The sequence below is a fragment of the Zeus faber genome (genome assembly GCF_960531495.2).
Source record: "Zeus faber genome assembly, chromosome: 10".
Taxonomy (NCBI): Eukaryota; Metazoa; Chordata; class Actinopteri; order Zeiformes; family Zeidae; genus Zeus; species Zeus faber.
In genome coordinates, this window is record NC_137199.1 from 21,187,900 (window position 1) to 21,208,931 (window position 21,032).

General features: G+C 46.5%; 1 protein-coding gene across 1 annotated transcript; it reads right to left on the reverse strand.

The window, feature by feature from the left end:
- Positions 1 to 708: 708 nt before the first annotated feature.
- adam19b (ADAM metallopeptidase domain 19b) lies at positions 709 to 20,813 on the reverse strand (the record flags this gene model as incomplete). The annotated part of the gene is made up of 23 exons (XM_080008192.1): positions 709 to 1,814; positions 2,021 to 2,121; positions 2,210 to 2,500; positions 2,599 to 2,695; positions 2,827 to 2,962; positions 3,090 to 3,198; positions 3,394 to 3,471; positions 3,639 to 3,867; positions 4,300 to 4,408; positions 5,979 to 6,174; positions 7,112 to 7,201; positions 7,279 to 7,456; positions 7,928 to 8,067; positions 8,313 to 8,397; positions 9,275 to 9,441; positions 9,602 to 9,673; positions 10,642 to 10,707; positions 10,811 to 11,012; positions 12,563 to 12,639; positions 12,964 to 13,042; positions 19,560 to 19,630; positions 19,765 to 19,865; positions 20,747 to 20,813. 23 exons carry the CDS (start codon positions 20,811 to 20,813, stop codon positions 1,808 to 1,810), a joined length of 2,748 nt encoding a protein of 915 aa, XP_079864318.1. The 3' UTR covers positions 709 to 1,807.
- Positions 20,814 to 21,032: the final 219 nt, after the last annotated feature.

Genomic DNA, 21,032 nt, shown 5'->3' on the forward strand with positions numbered 1-21,032 from the left:
TATACCTGAGTCTTTCATCTAGCAGAAGTGTACCCAGATCTAAAGAGCAGGCACCTTTCCACGTCACCAATGGAGCGGCGAGGGGTCTCTTTTTAACACTCACGGCACACACGGCTTTTCTATCGAACCGGCAGCCGCCAAAAGGTTGCGGGGCTGAACGTACAAGTTGCCAGCTCTCGGCGGGAGGGACGCCTAAACCCCCCCCACCCCCACCCCCCATTGTGACGGAGCGGGTTGAAAAACAAGGAATAAACTGGGCGAAATTAGGAGAAGGGAGATCTTTGATGGTACTAGTGCAAATATATGCTTCATTTATAATGAAAGAAGGACAAAAGTGTCTTCCATAAGGAACCGGTCTCCTCTGCAAGACATCAAACGTTGAGGAGCTGCTCAGACTTCAGTACCTTTTTAAAACCGGCACAAAACTATTCTAGAAAGCTTATTAAAATATGATAACTAATTTGCTCCTTGTTTCCATATTTACTTTGGATGGAAGTGACATTATGGGCTGAATTTAGGGCTTTTTAGGGCATCACTGCTTGATGTCTGATTGACTGGCTTCTATTTCGGTGAAATAATTACCCCCCGTAAACTCTTTTTGTGGCTGGTGTAAATCTTGTGTATATTGACGTAAACAAACCACGTTTTATTGGTATCATTTTATTTGAAATCCAGTTGAAGGCACAGTGTTTTTTTTACTGCCTCTGAGTTTGCATAGGTCTGTCCATCAGGTACAAGGTGGTAGCTGAGGTGTTGGTACATCTTATTTAACCGGTTCGGCTTTCCAGACATCCTGCAATATATTCTACACATTCAACATCATTCTTATATCTTTTTCTCAAATGGACACTTTTGGTCGAAACTCAAAACTCCCAATGGACAAGCGTACTATCGTACTTCAGTAAACCGTGGTACATAAAATAATGTAAATCCGACATAAATAGAATTGAAGTTGCCTCGTCATTTTGTGAACATTTAACAGCTGCATGTGAAACAAACCACGGTTCATTCATATTCATAAAACACAAACGTTTGGAATACTGCCCATGGCAACGACAACAGCCTGACTGATTGTGATTGTCAGACCTACTGTAAGTTATAAAACCTGGGTTCGGAGTCAGCATAGCTGCTAAAAGTGCAATAAGAAGGACACAATATAAACCTATGAAATATTTCTGAATACATACACACAGTTATTGCTACATATCGGAGAAAAAAAAAAAAGTTTCCCTCATCAGAAGCATGCATGTGGGGATCCAGTTCAAACGAAGCAAAAGCACCAAAGGATCGGCTTTGTTTTCCTAATAGAAGATATTTCCAACAAGAGAACTCGGGCTCTTGTAGGAACTCTGCGTTTCGTACACAGGCGACACTGTAAACATTCATTTCTTGCTGTTTTTGTTGAATAAATACAACCGGAGCAGCGCGGAAACACAGCACACATGGAACAATGCGACATGTCACTGTACAGCAAACAGACAAAAAATAATGCATTCAAGTTCAATTCAATGCGTGGTTCAAGTGAGAAAAATAACACACATACGGTAAAAAAAGAAAACATAGATTAAGCCTTGATCTAATCTTAAAACAAACAACAAACAAAACACATTCATCAGCTTGGCTCAAATGCAAATTCTCTAAAAGTATCAATGCCAACTAGTACCACCGCTTAGGAAGTGTTCATCACATCCTCCTGCAACATATTTTCTCCTCAATCCAGTTTGAAAGAACATGTGGAAACAGGTGGAAAGTCCATTTCAGGATCTTCTGTGATGGTCCGCAACTTCTCCTGAAGCATTCGTTTCCTTTAGGATCTAATAGAAGTAGCGCAAAATCAATATAAAAGGCTTGTGGTGGATTTGTGTATTTTTCACATTAAAGGAAATAACAAACAAAAGGTTGTGTCAATAATCATTTTCACTCATTGGAGGAACGTTGCAATTTTTTTGGGTCAACATCTACTGTTGAAAATAGCAATCAATTAAACTGCTATGAGTCAAAAGCTTCTGAGGTCATTTACCTGTCTGGCTTTTTCTGCCCAGCAGATGGCGCCAGAGCAGCCTTTCTTCTTTGGAGAGCGTCAGCAGAAACCTTGGGCTGCTTCTTCTCTTTTTGCTCCTGCTGTGAAACACCCATCCATTGTCAATCCATTTCCCTGGGACTTAAAGTAACCCATAGAGCATGCGACATTTCGGATTGCAAAACTTACCGTCAAGGGTTTTTTGACGGGACAGGGAGGTGGAGGCCTGGTCGGAGGGTCCGGTCGAGGTGTGGGCGTGGGTGAAGGCGAGGGATGGGACTTGGGCGCCAGATTGGGTAAAGGCAGCGGCACAGAGGGAGGCGGAGGAGGCTCCGCGCTGGTTTTCGTGCCGGTGTGAGCCGGCTTCTCTCGCTGATCCGCGGCGTAGGCCGGGATCGGAGGAGGCTTCACCGTCGGCCGCACGATTGAATGTCTGGACCGGGATGGACAGGACGGGCTTGGACGAGGACTGGACTGAGCCTACAAACACCCAACGGTCACAAGATTGAGCGGGCTGTGAAATATGCACCTCAAAGCAACAATGCGAGATTGGATATGGTTTATCAGGTTTCTCCTACCTGCAGGCCTGAGTCCTGTCTCTTTATCAGGAATGTAGGATTGGCATGACCCGCGGCGGGATAAGGTAGAACCTTGGCCTCGGTTGACACCACACAACTGGAGATTGAAGGGCAGAGCCATCAGTCGTGCACCAAAGAACAATGGACGTTCAAATGCTACACTGCTCCAAAGCATTCTCCATACACTTTAGTTAATCAATACGGAAAGGCTGTTGAGAGTCTACGCACTGAGGCGGAGGAAGTGGGGCCGGGGTTTTCAATGGGCGGAACTTGTGTCTGTAGCAGCACCAGAGCCCAAGAGCAGCCAGGACCACGAAAAGCACCACGGGGAGGAGCAGCAGGACTGGAAGGAGGACAGGACTGCCTGTTAAAAAAAAAGAAAAAAAAAAAAGGTCTTTATCGTGAGAAAGCATCCTGCAGAATCGGATTCTACAGCCCTCGTGCAATGAATTGAACGGTTTATCGAACGTGATCGGCGGCGGCTGTCTTACTGCGGCTGATCACGAGGCCACTGTCCACGCTCCCTCCGGCCCCTTCCTGGTCACACAGCGGGGGGGCCCAGCCCGGGTCACAGTGGCAGTTGTGGTTGTTGTTACAAAGCTGAGGAGGGGAACGTATCACTCATTGCGCTGCGTAAAATGTCTTCACATAAAATAACATGGTTATAGCCGACAGGAAAGGGACAGAGGAGAGTTTCAAACGTGGAGGGTACGAGGTGTGACAGAGCTGGACGCTGCCAAAGTTCCATGGCCTTGGCGCTCTGACAGCCACACATACCCCCGAAGCATCACCTACCCCGCGGCCGTGGCATTTGGCGTTGCACTCGTCCGCTTTCAGAAAGGACGTGTTGCGGCACTCTCCTTCAAAGCAGATCTGGTGAGTGAGGGCGGTGTAACAGAGAGAGAGAGAGAGAGAGAGACAGAGAGAGAGAGAGAGAGAGAGTTTATGGGACCGGAGATAAAAGGGAGACCGGCGTGTGACGTGTGAAATACTCAAACCCGGGAAAAGGGAGGCCTGTGTCGCGGTCCTAAGACTCTCACCGAATCCTCCCCACACTTTGTGCCCGTCATAACCAGGCCCGGGTCCAGCGTGTCCCCCTGGCCCTCGTCCCCCTGGCCCTCGTCCCCCTGGCCCGGCCGGTAGACGTGCGTCCCCCGGCAGAGGATCCTCCTGTCGCCCAGGCGGACCGTGGTGTCTATGGGAACGGCGTTGGTCTCGACGGGCTTGGCCGCCGAGCTCGAGCACTGGATCTTACCACATTTGGCGTCTCTGGAAGGACCGGGAACGAAATGTTGTGTGATTGGCTCAGAGGCAGACCGGAGCAGTGTCACGACCCATTTTAACTCATGAGACAGATACTTTGGGATGTTTTGCCTTGATAAAAAAGATGCGACAAAAGTCCGATTTAGGTAAGAACCAAAAAACAGGAAAGCCAAGGAAAGCAGGCACATGGGGCTTGGTTGAAAGCAACAGTACACCTGGGCTCAGCTCTCCCCTGGCAACAACTCATTCAAGGAAAGTTGCCAAGTTTTTCAGCGGGATGGAGAACATTTAGTACATAAAGACCAAAATAACAAATAGAAGATATACCTTTATAATAAATAATTATCATTTATTTTATTTTATTATTATTTATTTATTTAAATTTAAATCTTTTTTTTTCCCTGGGTAATAATAAAATCTGAATACGTTGCTCTTCACCTCTCTTTGCAGCCTCTGTACTTCCCAAGCAAATCCTTGCCACAATTTCCATAGGAGTCCCCGGCCTCGTTCACTCGCTTGAAACACAGGTCAGGAGCGGGGCGTCCATCTGTGGTCAGAGGAGAGGAAGTGTCCAGGTATACGTAAATAGAAAGCCGCGTCAGCTCATGCGCACACGCACGCACGCACGCACACACACACACACACACACACACACACACACACACACACACACACACACACACACACACACACACACACACACACACACACACACACACACACTCGTGTGTGTTAAACCACCTGATGGAGGACAGATGGCGTCCCACACTGAGTAGTATGGCTCCTGCTGCACAACAAAGCCTCTCCAGGGAAGCTCCACCGCAACAGGGACATGCAAATGGCATGATACGTGGCGTGATTCCCATAATAATCCCCTGATCCGCCGGGTATGTTTACATCCGATCGGTTTCTGTCTAATGTTTGGTTCAAACCGCGTATTTAGTCTCGTGGGATATAGTTGATGGCCTAAGCGCTGTAGGAGGTTTTGCGTGATAGTAGATACTCACCGTCTTTAAATGAGACTATAAGCATCCACTTGCACCAGGATGCACTGGTGACAGGCTTTTCCCCAAAAAAAAATCCAAATTTGTTAATTTGCTAATTTAACGTAAAGCTATGTATTTGTCACATATTTCCTGAATTTCACTCTGGGGATTAATCGTCTTGTCCGTTCTCATATCAAACAGCCAATTATTGTATTTTATTTTGGTTGTATGGAGCAGCAAACCTTTTGGCTGGTGACCCCGAAAAACAGGTCCAAAAGGCCCGTCACGCCGACGTTATTTATGTCTTACAACAACACAGTGAAGTACACCTACTGCACAAACCTCTGTGGAGTTGGCACCCCAAGTGATTCGAATTTGAATAAAATCATTGACATTTGTGCCGCGTTTGTGCTGATTGTGTCGTAAAAATGATCAATTTGTGCCGTGATGGTTGTTGATATATTTAACATTATATTTCATGAGCTGCTCTGGTTTGTGTGGGACAGTCCCGCCTGCTGACCGACGGAAGCTTGTAAATGGAAATTATAAACATTTCGGTCGTATTGACATTTTGTCCCGTGCATTCCGCGCAGAGAGTCAGCTCAGCAGCAGCTTTTGTGTCAGCAAAGTGTCTCCTCTCCTCCTGTGCTGTCGGACTCGGAGACAGGCGTGGGAGAGTGGGTTGCTGTGGTTACAGGGACACACACGAACAGACACACACACACACACACACACACACACACACACACACACACACACACACACACACACACACACACACACACACACACACACACACACACACACACACACACACAGGTGCGCGGCGCTGTCTTTCTCTCGGTCTCTCTTACAGAAAATGTAGCCTCCTGAAAAGTTCTTCATTGTGCATCTACTGAATAATTTAACCGGGAGAAATATTTCAGAAAAAATATTTTTATTTTGTGAAAATAAATTATTCAATAAACAAAATCACATCTTCCCTATTTTTGTGCATGTTCAGAAAATCATTTGGCAGCCCCCAGAAAACATTTGGGGACCCCCAGAGAGAACCCCTGATATAGAGTATATTTTATTCAGATACTAACCTCGACAACAGCATTTCACCACTCTAACATCTTCTATTCTCACCTCCGCCCCACAGGCCCTGGCACTGCTGCTCCAGCGTCAGGCACATGCCGGTGTAGCAGTACGCCCGCCCCGCCGCGCACGCCGTGCCGTCCACCATGTAGAAGTTGGCCGGACAGGACTCATCCTTGCCGTCGCAGTATTCGGGAAGATCGCACGACCCCGAGGGAGCGCGGCACAAATGGCCGGGCGCTTTCAGCTTTTCAGAGCCGCCGAGGGGAACAGGAGGTTATTTAGGGCAGCGGTTCGCGTCAAGGACCCTCGGCTCCATACTTCATTAAAAGACCTGATTTAGCACAAACCTCCACACTGTACCTGTCTATACTAGAGTTTAGGATATCACAGTGAAAGTATGATCCATAACAGTCATTATTCTACATTCTCTCGTGGTGAAGTTTAACTGTTGATCATATGGCCCGGGCCCCCCTGGAACCTCTTCAAGGACCTGGGGTGTCTGAACGACCTCTATATTATGTTTAAAAGGGGAAAACAATGCCGATATCGGCTCCCTACCGCTGCGCCCACTGCACTTCTGAGGAGCGCAAACAGCCGTCAGTAAAAAGAGGTTTAATTTGAACATTTTTAATAATACTTTGAATCTTCTAGAAATGGAAAATAAATATGAAGAGGTTTTAAATGCATGTCTGGCCTCCTCAGACTTGTCTATTGTCGGCGTGGGCTGTGAGATCATCACAAGCATTGTTTGAACGTCAACAGTAGATTTCAGACCAATAGAAGACCATTGAAATGATTGCGTCTGGAAAGGGTTTGTTTCTTTGGCGTTACAGTGTAAGTGGGTTTCGTTGCTACGAAGAAACTTTACAAGCATCCCAACGTCAATTTCACGTGTCTTTTGGTATGTGAGTGGGGATTGTAATAACTCTAAAAGTAAACAGTAAAAGTACAACGCACAGGCCATGATATTTAATGAAAGTGGGCAATAGCTTGTAATTTGGGTCTTTGTTCTTGGCCTACCATAGAGTCATACATGATTAAATAAATGTTACGGTAAATCATATGCACTTTTGAGACTTCACATGTAGTATTTTAGTATTATTTAATAAGCGCACACCAAAGAAAATAAAGGCATGCAGAATATGAATATGAATATGAATATGAATATGAATTTGAAATACCTTGCAGTCATGACAGCAGACTCCGTGGGCACATTCAGCTCCGGCTTTCAAGGTGCAGTTGCTGGCGTTGCAGCAGGGACTGGTACATTCCTGTGAACAGAGACAACATTAATTAGAGTATAAACGTACCTATAGCCCCCGTATACGTGCATGCACCAAATTCCTACCTCCTCGTCTCCGCAGTCGCACTCCTCCCCGTCCTCCAGGTAGCCGTTGCCGCAGCGCTGGCCCCCGTACATGGCTCTGGTGTTGGGCAGGTTGAACAGACACTTCCCGCCCCCGGAGCCCAGGTAGCGCTGCAGCTCCTTCTGGTTGCATTCGTTGAACACGCGTGGAAACGGGTGACTGGAAAGAGGAAAAGAGAAAAGAATTAATAACAAACTACAAAGTTTTATATTTACCTATTTGTTGTTTAATTGCATAACAAGACAATTCATATATTGTGGAAAAACAAATTGCCCGATGCACTGTATCCCAGTATGTATACACTGAAAAATAATTGGTAATTTTATATATATATATAGATGATTTTTAGGTATTCTCAACTTAAAATTGTGAGATTAAAGTACATTTAAAATCGATAAAACAAAACAAAAAATATATGTTTAACAATTGATCCAATCCAAGCTTTACGCTAATTTGAAATACCTGTCCCTAGAGGGTTTTTCTAACCATGGGTCCATCCATCCATCCATCCATCCATCCATCCATCAATCCATCCATCCATCCATCCATCCATCCATCCATCAATCCATCCATCCATCCATCCATCCATCCATCAATCCATCCATCCATCCATCCATCCATCCATCCCACCCAGTGGCAGCTGCCATGATGCAGCCCCCGTCATCGGCCCTGGCTGGGCAGCAGCCTGGACTGTCGTGGCTCATGCCAAAATTGTGTCCCATCTCATGTGCCATGGTGGCAGCCACGCCCACAGCGGATTCCGAGTGGTCCTGTTTGGGAGGGAAGAGGGTGAGGGATCAGAAAACCCCAAAATAGGTCGAGGAGCTCAGCTATACAGTGAAAAAGTACAAGTTCTCAATATGGGATTTGAGAAACATTTTGAGGAATGTGTGACATTCAAATGTGCTGGGAATGAATTTATTCCTTGTTTATGAAAGTTTTTTTTTTTTTACTGTATATTCAACAAAAAAGAAGCAACCATTGTCATGACAGAGTGCCTGAGACGTTCTCTTACTGCGTTGATGCCCCCGGATTGGTATTCTGAGCACATGGCTTTGAGGGGTGCCAGCCCGATGGTGGTTCCCTGGAACGACACGCCCCTGGAGACGGAACAATCCCACCACGGTTACTTAGTTGCAGTCGGTAAAGCAGGTGGAATGTGAATGTTTGCGTACATAGTCGCTGAAGTAAAAAAGAACATCAGACAGGACAAATAAAGTCATTCGCGAGTCGTTCGCGAAAAGGACAGAAATAAGTATATATATAAGTATTCAAATTGACCAATTGAATCAGTTTTACATGATAAGCAACAGTACCTTGGCAACACTATATTACGATTATTTTCACTTTCTGAAAATAATTTGTTATTTGTCTCGCAGGTGCAAATGGACACACACACACACACACACACACACACACACACACACACACACACACACACACACACACACACACACACACACACACACACACACACACACACACACACACAGGGTGGTGGCTGGAGAAATTGAGCCTCTGCGTTTCTTCCATCCCAGCCATCCTTCCCCCAGGGGGCAGCCAGCAGCAGTGGGCAGCCGTCACTACGTCAGCACCTGGGGACCAATTCCAGGTCCATGACATGTAGATCCATGTCGTGGTGAGAGACGGGACAGGAAAGTGTTGGGGACCTTTTAAATGGGGACCTTTCATTTTGGAGAAGACCCGTGTGAGCACAGGGAGAACACGCAAACTCCACAGAAAGGCCCTTAATCGGGAGATAAACCCCATCTGAGCACGGTGCCAACAGCGCCCCTGGCGGGAATCGAACCTGGGACCTTTTTTCGGTGAGGCAGCAGCGCAAGCTCCGCGCCACCGTTCTGCACGAAAGGTCTAAATATAGCAGATGGCACCGTCCAAACTGGGGGGGAGGTGTTATTTATTCAAGCGCTGGGACAGGGGGAGCTGCCGGAGGAAAGTTAACAGCAAGACACTGACGTGATGAGCTGGGCGTTGTCGTGGGGCAGCGTGTGTAGCTGCTTGCGTCTCCAGGCCAGGAACGAGCCCAGGGTGCTGTACGGGTTGTCGGACACGCCGATCCTGTCCTGGTCCGACCACACCTCCAGACCGATCACCGCCACGCGGATACTCAACGCCTTGTAATACTGCGGCAGGGACAAAGGACGGGTGTTAACATTAGTGATGAAAGGTTCGACTCTTTTTTTTCGGATCTGGTTGTTGACGCTTCAGTTGTTTTTTTGTTTTTTTTCCTCCAAACTCTTCGGGGAAAAAAAAAAGGTTTGCGCAACTCTCCCCCGAAATTACCTTGTCTACTAAGTTGGCCGCCTCCAACAACTTCACCTTGGTCTTCTCCAGATCTCGCCCGTGTTTCTCAAACTGGAAAGGAAGCACAACACAATACCTCTTCTTCAACCCAGAAAGGAAAAGTCTTCGAGTTGAATAGAGAACTCTCACTGGAACACGAAAAACGCCCAAATTATCATGACAGCTCAGAATTGAACGCTCATCATTATCGGCGTGTACATTTATTTTTAGTCATAAGCACTGTATAAGAAATAATCTTTTGACGCTGAAGGAGATTTTATGCTGAGGCCCTGCCTACTTGTGGTTGTAACTATTTACGTGACATCTGAAGCCGTTTTCTACGGGACGGAAAATGACCTCATGTTGCGTAAATTCAAGTTCAAGAGATTATTTGTCACATACATACACATACACACCCGGTGATTACGCACAAGCTCTATAAGCTTGAAAAATACTCAAATGTGCGTAATCGACACGCGGTGCTCGCGCAGGCGGACGCAAGGGGCGGCGCCACAATCGCGATTCTGGGTTCTATAATTATATAATAGGATTAATTGTCTGTGTTGTATTAAATATACATTTAAATCCTCCTAAATTAAACTTTAGCGACATTGTTTATTAAGTAGCTGTGCGATATTGTTTTTTAAGTAGCTATGCGTTATTGTTACGTAAGTAGCTGTGCGATATTGTTTCGTAGTAGCTGTGCGACATTGTTTCGTAAGTAGCTGTGTGATATTGTTTCGTAGGTAGCTGTGTGATATTGTTTTGTAAATAATCCCTCATATAATAATAACATATACCAGTGTATATATATAATTATAATATATAACAGTGTATATATAATAATAATATATAACAGTATATATAATATTAATTAAATTTTCATTTCCCTGTGTCGTTAGGATTTCTACTCTGTGAGGTAAGTACTGGAGGTCTACCCTCGAAGCATTACCAACCTCTGTCGCCGTTAGGAGAACATGATCTCATTCCAATTTACAAGTCAATTTAACAGGTCAAAGGAACATTCAGCACGTCTTTACCTCAGCGTGGTCCGCCACCAGCAGCAGCTCAACATATTTCATATTCCGGCTGAGGTCCCTTCGTTCCTTTAAGAGAAGGAAAGAGTCACCGTGAGCCGTTCAACTGACCTGTGACAAAATGCTTGTTATTGTTTCATCAGGTGGTGAGAGGAGTTAAACGGGAACGCACCCTGGCACTCTGTGGCGCCATCATCCCCCGGATGAAACCGTCAAGCCCGTCCTCCTGCCCCTCGTTACCGTGGTGATGCAGGCAGCTACCGTTGTGCAGCCGGAGGCTCTCGGCTCTGAACACAGCGTGGGGCTGCGTTTCCGTGGCGACGGGGAGCGGCTCCACGAGATAGCTGACGCTGGCGTTCAGCGATATGAGACCCCTGGGGAAACAAAGCCACACGGCGCCGGTTCCACGCGCGTCAACGGAGGCTCTGCGCTCACGATGACGCCAGCTTCAATCGCTAATGCTGCTATGGAAGTGTCCAGAAGCTGACCTGACCACTGGACGAGTGGCCTCAAACTCTAATGACCTGGGGACCACTGGCCAGACTGTCTTCTTCTAGGTGGTCCGTGTTGAACTTTAAGGGAAAAACCGGCCAGTTTTCTGGTTGTTTTTGTTTTGTTTCGTTTTTTTCTTTCCCTCCCTCACATGAGTGAATTGCCTCGGTTAGGTTAGTTTAGAAATATCTCTCTTATGATCTATTTAATTCTGTTTTATATTTTGAAAACATTAAGTGCATTTGTGTGGATTTATTAAGCATTTTTAATTAAGCAAAAGTATTTGCGGACCAGATTAGTCATCACACATTAAATTGTCTCGCGGGCCGGATGTGGCTCCAGGGGCCTGTAGCAAAGGCCATCTGATAGTTGAGATTTATAGATAGATATAGATATATATTTTTGTAATTTTTTTTGCTGTTTCTACACATTATATAGATAGATATCCACGGTAACATGCATTTTTAAGTGGGTGGCCAAATCTTTGCATTCTACTATTGATTCACTTAATGACCATTGTAGTATAAGAAGGCAAAAAATCATTGTTCATATAAATAAATGAATAAATGAATAAACATCATATAAATAAATGTCAGTACATCCTTGTCCATCGGAATGTTGTTGAATTAAATGAGTTTCCTCATCCAAAGAGGGTCTTAAAACCGAAGGAGTATATTGTCAAACGGGAACACTTGGGAAACCATATGGTTTCCTATCAGACTGAGACAGCAATGTCAGAGGGTGACTTCATTCATATATATCTCTATTATGTGTTTGGGATGTGCAGGCATGGCGGATGGGTGGAGCGGAGTCTGCGTGCCTCAGGTGGCTTACTGGTGTTTAGAAGCATTCAGCTCGGGCCTCCTAATGCATCATTACACATGCATGGTCACAGATACATGAGGCGCGTGCACAGACGGCCATGCAGCTGCAAGAAGCATCTGGAGAGGCCGGACGCCCACATGTCTCCGGGATTATGCCTCTCCCCGACGAAACCCCCGGAGGCCGTGTGCACGTGCATGTGTGTGTATGTGTGTTTGTGTGTGTGTGTTTGTGTGCGTGCTCAACTCTGTGTTTGATTTCTGTCCAGACTCCAAAGAATGTAAATTAGCAGGAGGATGTATTCATTCATTCATCCTGCAGATGTGGAAGCGCTGTGCGCCAGCGAGGTACACACCCGCCACGTGCACGTAAATACACGGGGCTGGCGGATTTCTGTCAATGCAGCGCTTGTCCCTGAGTCTCTGAGTATCTCACGGCAGGATATATCAGCTGCTCGGGAGCCTCGCGAGGAGAAACCATTGTTTCTCCAAGCTGCGGCTGGAGCCTGTGGCCCACTAAACCTCCGCACCTTATCTACTGGACCGTGGGTTGGATCAAACACGCCCCAAGGGGCTTCAATAATTCACATCACGGTGGAGCCTTCCATTACCTGAGTCCGGTGCATGTGCTGACAGTCACGCTGGAACCCTCCACACCATGGACCTCCCCGTGGTAGAAACAGTGGCCCTGCAATACAAAAAGGCCCATGATCCATTGCTAAACAAATACATTTACATATTTTACAAATACATTTTTGCATATAAAGTGGCTTTCCTCGTAACACAGCCACAACAGCTTAAGTATGAGAAATAAGACATTTCTGAACCCCAGTGTGGAAAGCAAAGCCAAAATTAAATCTATCACATTGCTGACATGTTTATATAACACAGTATGTTGTTAGTTTCATCTTTCTCCTTTTCCTGCCCCCCCATTTTGATGACGAAATCAGCAGGTTTCTCAATACCGTAATAAATCACAAATCACTTTCCTCATGCAGCCCCGCAGACTTACGTTTTTGGCTCGTGAGGCAAACTGGCGGGCCCCACCGGGAGTGTACCATATCTCCTGGTATCCAGGGGCTATTAAGTGCCTGGGGTAAGGAAATGCATAACACAATGTCACTTAATAAAGATAAAGATGATGGATGAGGTGTAACACGTGCAATGCATTGGTTTGGTGGCAAGACGATGGGAGAATGTGGATACAGAGAAATATATAGAAGCTGTAGAAATAAGGGGGGGGGGGGTGGAGTGGAGGTTCTCCTATTGGAGTGGAGGTTCTCCCTCCCCCCCCAATGGGAAGAAGAAAAGGACGGCACAACACAGAGAGCTGTGACAGGACTGTGTCGGATTGTGAAAGACTCCATATGCTCAGTTTACATGAGCAAAATAATCCACCCCTGACCTCATGGACAGTGGAAGCCAAGCCGGTGGACGTGTACATCCTTATCGTGAGCGTTTGTTTATTGGTGTGTCAGGGACTCTCTGCATGTTGGACGGGGCAATTATTCTCCCAAGTAAAGCTATTGCCACAGAAAGTACTGATTCTCTATCCTCCTGGCCTTTCTCTGTATCTACACTCAAGAGATGTGTATAGAACTGTTGAAGATGCTCACTGATTAATAATATTTCTTTGCAGAGGGAAGACGCAATAGCCCTGTGTGTGTGTGTGTGTGTGTGTGTGTGTGGGTGTAATTTCTGTAAAACATGTGTAATTTTACTGGCCTAATATTTACATCTCCAACAAATGCTTGTTTTCCTGTCTTTCTCCTTCGGGTCTGTCACAATCCATTCTCCCTGTTTGCGTACATAAACTACGTACGTCTGCTTCACAGCTGGAGCGCTTTTCGTTTTGTCTGACTCTGATTCTCGGATGTATGGACTTTGGTTTGTTTCCACAAACACAAATGAATAAAACTCCAATCGTGACATTTGTGGGATGGAATCCGCATCAGCAAGCATTTGTGGATTTCTTGGAAAAATAGCATTCATAGTCAACAAATGATCATATAAATGTTCATGTGATGTGACTGAACGAGGTAAAAAAAAAAAAAAAAGAACGATTGCTTTTATTGATCAAGCCATTTCCTTTTTCATTTCCAGCGCAAGAAAAATGAGCAAAGATCCAGACAAATGATGTAATGTGATGATGATGTGTAATCAGTTGACTAGAAGCAGCCTGGCTGCTGAAACAATGGCAGCCTGTTGATGCAATCTGACACAAGGGCAAGGGCAAGGGTGAGAGAGAGAGAGAGAGAGAGAGAGAGATAGAGAGAGAGAGCCTGCCTCATCTCTCATTGACCACAAAGGACAGTCAAAAAAGTCCATGCACAAAAAGACACATCCGATCCCTCACTGGCATTGTATGCGTGTCTCCGAAGTGGGGAACTCCCCAAACCGACGCGATGAGCTCTCTCAAGGACTTCCACTCTCCTCCCGTTTATCACCAATGTCTATTTCCGGCCTGCATCTGGTTTTCTGGTTCTTTTAAATTCTCACATCTCTCCATCATGCTCGCCTCTTTGTTCAGCATCATTATATGCCCCTCTCTCTTACAAACTCTATATATTTTCCCCCCCTTTGGCAGGAAAGGTTAAGTGGCACAATGGCTGATGATTGACTAAGCTTTAGAGTGCTGCCGTCCCCCAATCGCTGTGTGGAAATTCTAATGATTCCTGACATACAGCCACTCTCTTTTACTCGCTCTGAGTCGGCAGTCAGCAGCTGCAGCACTGACTTAGAAATCCTGAGGGATCATAAAGCATGGTACGCTGGTATACTCATAGCTCTATCTAACCTGACACTGTGCGACACACAGACATAACATGTCAGTTTCTCCAGCCACTCCTAGGGAGGTCTTCATAGCTGTGTCAAAACTTGTGAGAGTTGACAGTTGTGCTGAACACACAACTGGATTTGGGTGGTAAAATGTAATTTCCGTGGCGCCGTCAAGGTAGGGGTTAAATTGGATGATGAAAGCATGACGTAGATCAAAATCGTGAATGAAACACGAGAGGCTAAATTCTTTCCACAAGAATGATTTGATGGAAGTTTTCAACTTTTGATGCCTTACCAGCCCTGCTCGGTGACTATTACCCTACACTCCATGGAGTAGCCCAAAACCTTTTAGCCCAAACACGTGGATGGTAGTCCAATGTTACTTCTGCACAATCGTCCATGGAGTAGCCCAAACCTTTTTAGAAACCCCCCCCCCCTGGATTGTAGTCCAGTGTGACTACCGCATCACCATCCGTGGGGCAGCCCAAACCCCTTGATGGTAGTCCAATGTGACCACCACACGACCATCCATGGAGCAGCCCAAACCCTTTAGCCAAAATCCCTGGACTGAACTGCAGTTTGCTGATTGCTGAAGTTGTGATTAATTGAAGATCTCTCTGTGCTGGACGGAGTAAGACTTTTTTTTTTGGGGGGGGTCTGGGTCTGGATGCACTCCAGCATCCAGACAGTTGCCTTGATTGAGTGCTACTCAGGAGGCTGAATCAGGGCTGCCGGCCAGTGAGGCTGAGACAAAGGCTCCTTCAAGCTCGGGAGGAGAGTGCTGGGGACTGATGCTAATGTAATGTAGGAGACGGTGGAGGGGGAGAGACCAGCATGGTAATGGGGGGGGGGGGTTCTAATGCATTAGGGTCAGTGGGTCGCATTCTCTCATGGTATCGGATGACATCACCAGGCATGGGAGGATGGAAGGGAGGGAGAGGATTGATGCAAGTCAGAAAACCGACTCGGTAGTCGGATGATGAAAAGGCTAACATTCTACCACAGGGCCAGGGAGTCTGTGTGCGGCGGTATCAGATGGCCGCTCCATGTCCTACACGCACGTCTAGATAAAGACATCCAAAGCAGACGGCGCAGCAGCGCTGGGAGACTAAACAAAGACCAAAGGGAAACAAGGACCGGCGAATACATCTCTCTCGCTGTCTTTCTCCCTCGCTCTCCCCCAGCGCCCTCCCTCCACCCGCTATCCATCATCGCCCTGCCGAACGGCGGGCTCGCTCTTTCGGCTTTGTTTGTGTGCTTTTGGGTCGCTGTGCGGGTGTCGGCCTCCGTGTCATTTGTCTGCGTGTGGCCACGGGCTCCCACCGCGTCCGCTGGGGGAACGTGTGGGAGATGTCTATTTGCTCTGGGGGGCCTCCGGGGAATTAGAGACGGGGTTAGAGGCGGAGAGAAACGAGACGGAGTGAAGCTCTCATTTTTATACAGGATAGAGGGTGGAGGGCAGCGGAAGGGAGGGGAGCGGAGGAAAGGACAAATGAGAAAAAGGCAACGCGGGGAGAGGAGAGAGGAAAGAGGTGAGGATGTGTTAAAACAGGGCGGGGGAGGAGAGGACGGTAGAAGACACTACTGGTATACAGTATATGCCACAACTGTGAATGGCTACCGAGAGCTGTTGTCTGGGTTATTGCACTTTAGGATGAGGACATAGTGAGGACAATGTACAGACGGACATGATGTGTGTGTGTGTGTTTGTGTGTGTGTGCATGCGTGTGTGTGCGTGCGTGCGCACTCCCTCATCTCAAACCAGAGCCAAAGTGACCTCAGCCGCCCTTCTCTGCGCTTCCTTCTCTCCGTGGCTTTTCTGACCTTAACCTGTCTCCGCTGTCCTATCATTCACTTTTTCCCCCCCTCTCCTTTCCCTTTTCCACATCCCTCCCTCTTCCACCTCCCGCCCTCCCTCCCTCCCTCCGTCTCTTCCTCTTGTTCTCTGAGTCAGCTCACCAGCCCGCCTGGCTCCTAACCAAATCACTCTTCTCCGGCTCTGACTCTCCTCCACCGCAGCCTCTCATTAAGATGAAAGCTCGGGCAGGAAGGCAGGCCAACAAAGCAAATACAACCACACACACACACACACTTATACAGTTCACACACACACATACAGTATACACTTATACATGTCGACGAATGCTGCCCACTGCTCCTGGCTGCCCCCCCGGAGGAAGGACAAGCCAGGATGGGTCAAATGCAGAGGCCTCATTTCACCGGCCACCATCCAAAAGCATGTGCATGTGTGTGTGTATGCATGTGTTGTAATGTGGTGTGTTGCGTGACAATTAAAGATTCTTCTCTTATTCTTCTACACACTTATACAGTACACATGCATACACACACACACACATGCATACACAAGTGTAAGGAAGGAAGCCGTGAGAAGCCTGCGGCGGCGCTGTCGCCTGAGAGCTTTGTCTCTCTCCAAAGTTTGATTTTAATTAGGTTAAGTGAGTCGCAGTGAGGAGCCGATGCCGTGATGGATTGAAATGGAGAGGGGGGAGAAAAGAAAATCTGGAAAGACGTCTGAAGGGAAGGAGAAAGGAAAAAAAAAAAAGTTAAAGAGACAACGGCCGTCTCACACTTGCATCTGGATTCTCTGCTCAGTGCACAGGGCCTGGCTGTCGAGACGTAGCGCTGGGGGTTTTATGGCGGTCCTTCCAACCCCCCTCCTCCACTCCCTCACTCTCTCTCCCTCCCTCCCTCCATCCATCCATCACTCACTCCCTCACTCACTCTCTCCCTCCGTTCCTCCCTTCCTCCCTCCCTCCCTCGCAAAAACCCAATGATATCTAATAAACCATTTTTCCTCGTTCTCCTGCCCTACCGAGCTGCAGGCGGGGAAGGGAAATCCTTTACCAGTTGCAGGGCAGGCTGCTAAAAAACTGCTTCCATGAAAGAAAAGGCACAACTGTTAATCGTGAAGGAAAATATAAATATTGAAAAAGAAATACAAATATGTACTTTACATGTTGTGGATGCTCTTATAGAGATTTGCTGGAAGCCATTATGGGCAGAAATGCCACTCAAAATCGAAGCTTAACTGCTCAAATGAATCAGAATATTTCAGGGCAAACGGTGCATCTTTAGTCTTGAGTGTTTTCCAAAATCCATGATGATAATTGTGTTTCAGATGAAAGTTCTATCATGTAGAAAGAGAATGAGTGAGGTGCATTTTCACCCCAAATATTCTTTCTAGTCTATTGTCAATCAATCAGATTGATCAATCAAATAAATTACTGTTCTAACTAGTGGAGTAAACAATGTGTTAACTATATAAAATAGTCGCCTGGCTCTCTCTCTTTCACATGTTATCAATGCTAGTATCTCCTATCCAATAACGCACGTATAAACTGCCAACATAATACTACATTTCTGAGCAATGACTGGAATTTTCTCTGGGAAAGACTTTGGTTGTTGTGTGCCGCAAGCCTGGATTGAGCTGCGTAATGACGTTTATGACGTTAAAGCCAATTAGACATCTGACACTGAATCTGTCAGAGTTAAAAATGTCATTTTCTATTCATCCCGATGTTTATCTGCCTGGTTCTGTCTGCTGATTTCTTCATTTTATATGATTGCTTTCTTCTTTTTCACCTTTTCAATATATTCTCAGCTGCATTACAAATGAGGGCTGATCCCTCGGTGCATTCATTTAATTAAAAAAATAATTGCATGAAAATGATGCCCCCAACACTTATTAATAGACACTGCTTGTGCCAGATAGACTGAAAATAATGACGCATGCATTGAAACATCCTGCACACTATGCTTTCAGTTTGATCAAACTTTGAATGCAAATTGAATTCATCCTTTCTTTAAAAGCTGCAACACAATCGCTGCAATTGCCAACGCTGTAACACTGCATCTACAGTGCCGCCAATTAGAAGTCTCGCTCTGAAGTGCATATGTCAATTTTACAGCATTTGTGTCTCAGGAAATAAGCAAGAGGAACTTGATGAAACTTCTTGCATTTCCCCACCTTTTAAGCAATCAGATAAGAGTGTGCCACGTTTGAAACAATTGTGGGCTCTACCTTCCCTCCACACACACACACACACACACACACACACACACACACACACACACACACACACACACACACACACACACACACACACACACACATCTGACTGATGACTTTCTGGTCCAGAAGGTAATCTAACTGTGGGACCACCTGATTGGCGAGGAGAGCTAATCCCTCAGGGAACGCTCAGTCAGACACAGCGGAGTCATGCTCTGTTCCGTGTGTGTGTGTGTCTGTGTGTGTGTGTGTGTGTGTGTGGCCCTATCTATGTGAATAAGTGACGGGGGCGGGGTGTTATTTCATAGCGGCCTCTACTATCCGTGCTCCCTTCTCAATCTTCCCTAACTAAAGTCCAGCGGTGGTGGCGTCTAAGCTCTCATGCGGCGGCCACTCTGCCGCTTTCCAACCCTCTCCTCTCCGCTCACTAACCCATTGTCTCCAGACACAATCTGCCCCATCTGATAACAGGGGGTCGGGCGGGGAGGGATAACCTTGCTTCCTGTTTGCCCCGAGGCAGAGCGCAGATCGGGTGACATCCTCCTGTCTTCCGCACATCTCTCCCTCCTGCCTTCCTCCTCCTCCTCCTCCTCTCGTCCCCTACCGCAGAACTGGCCCTGAGCTGTGTTAGGGTGTGAGGGCCAACATCTGGTCAGGAAAATGTGCAAGCTCAGCTTTAACGGCTTTGATAGAGAGGATTTTTTTTCTCGCATCTCGCTGTGGCGCCTGTTGCTTGCGCCACGTCTCCTCGATATCACCCAAAGGTTGTCAGATGGGATGCTCAAGTGGAATAAACGTACTCATTCCTCTCTAGGTGTAGTCTCAGCTCCTGGCCCTCGGCTGTGATCAGAACGTCGGCCTCGGGCGGAAGCTGCCAAAAACAAAGGAGAACACATTGCTCATGAAAAGCTTACTCAAGTCAACAGCATTGCTTCTTGAGCAGTGGACAACGGGACGGGAAGGGAGGGGTGGGGAGGAGGGGGGGACTCCAGGGATGAATCTGACCTCTTGGGTGGAGGACCTTGTTTGTACGTGAGGGTGAAGCCATCTGGGATATGTAATCTCATAACGCTCAGCGTGCTCCAGGCTGCTCCCCGGGAGAGGGTCTGGTGATGAACACATGTCACATTTGCGTTGGTGATATCCTGTCATTGAGACTGTTTGATGATCTATTTAGTTGTGAACAGAGTTAAATAGGTGAATTAAAAAAGGGTATCAGAGAGTTAAAATGTATACGTTTTTTAGACCTTTTAAGAAAAATGTTTTCCAAAAGTTAAGACTTAATACCATATATTTGGTACGGGGCCGAGGTAAGGATTGGATAAAGATAGGGCAGATGACGAATAGATGATTTTGTAAACAGTTCTTATGATAGTTTCCTTTCGTCCAGATAGCAAGGTAAGCAATTAGGATCTGTAATAAATCGAACCCCCGCCCCCATAAGTAAAATGATTTTCTTGGATTTCTCTCTGCAGGCAAGTATGGCAGGTTAGTATAAAGCATGAAGCATGAATAACAGGTTATAATATTAGTTTCACGTTATGAGGGTGAGGGTTTAAAACATCTAAATGTTGACTCTGATGCAGAAGAACTACAAAAGAATCTGGTAAAATGCTTACGTTGAAATCAATCTAATAAATTCCAATGTATTATTACAGTATTATGATTATTAATATTATTATATAATGACCTCTAAGGCTAAGTGTTGTGTAAAACTTCAATTAAGACATTTTAATACTTTTCTGAAAGCCCTGCAGAGACCCTGAATAAACTTATGTCCGCCCTAATAAAAGTAAATAAATAAATGCAAACAAATATAAAACAGGTTGGAAATGTAATTTTAATTATAGATGCTTCTCAGGGCTGCTAAGCGACCCATGGCGCTTGCCGGGAAGCAAGAGCAAACCGCGCGGCGCACTGTGCCCCTACGGCAAATCGACAAAAGCCCAAATGAAGCCGTTTGCCGGTGAAAAGCAGCATCACTCACCGCCGCGGGCAGACACAACCCAGTGGAGGGAGAGGAGACACAGACGCACCGCGACTCCCGGACACATCCTAGACGACGGGGACGCGGCCGCTGCGCGCTCATCTGACGCGTCGGTGCGCAGATCCCGTTTCGCAGCGCGTTTGAACGTTAAAGGAAAAAGAAGAGGAAAAAAAAAAAGAAAGAAAGAAAGACGCGGTGCGCTCGCTTGCCGCCGCCCGCCGCGGACTGAAGGAGCGCTTCATTCGGAAGGAACCCACCCCTCCTCCCCCTCCCTCCCTCCCGCTCC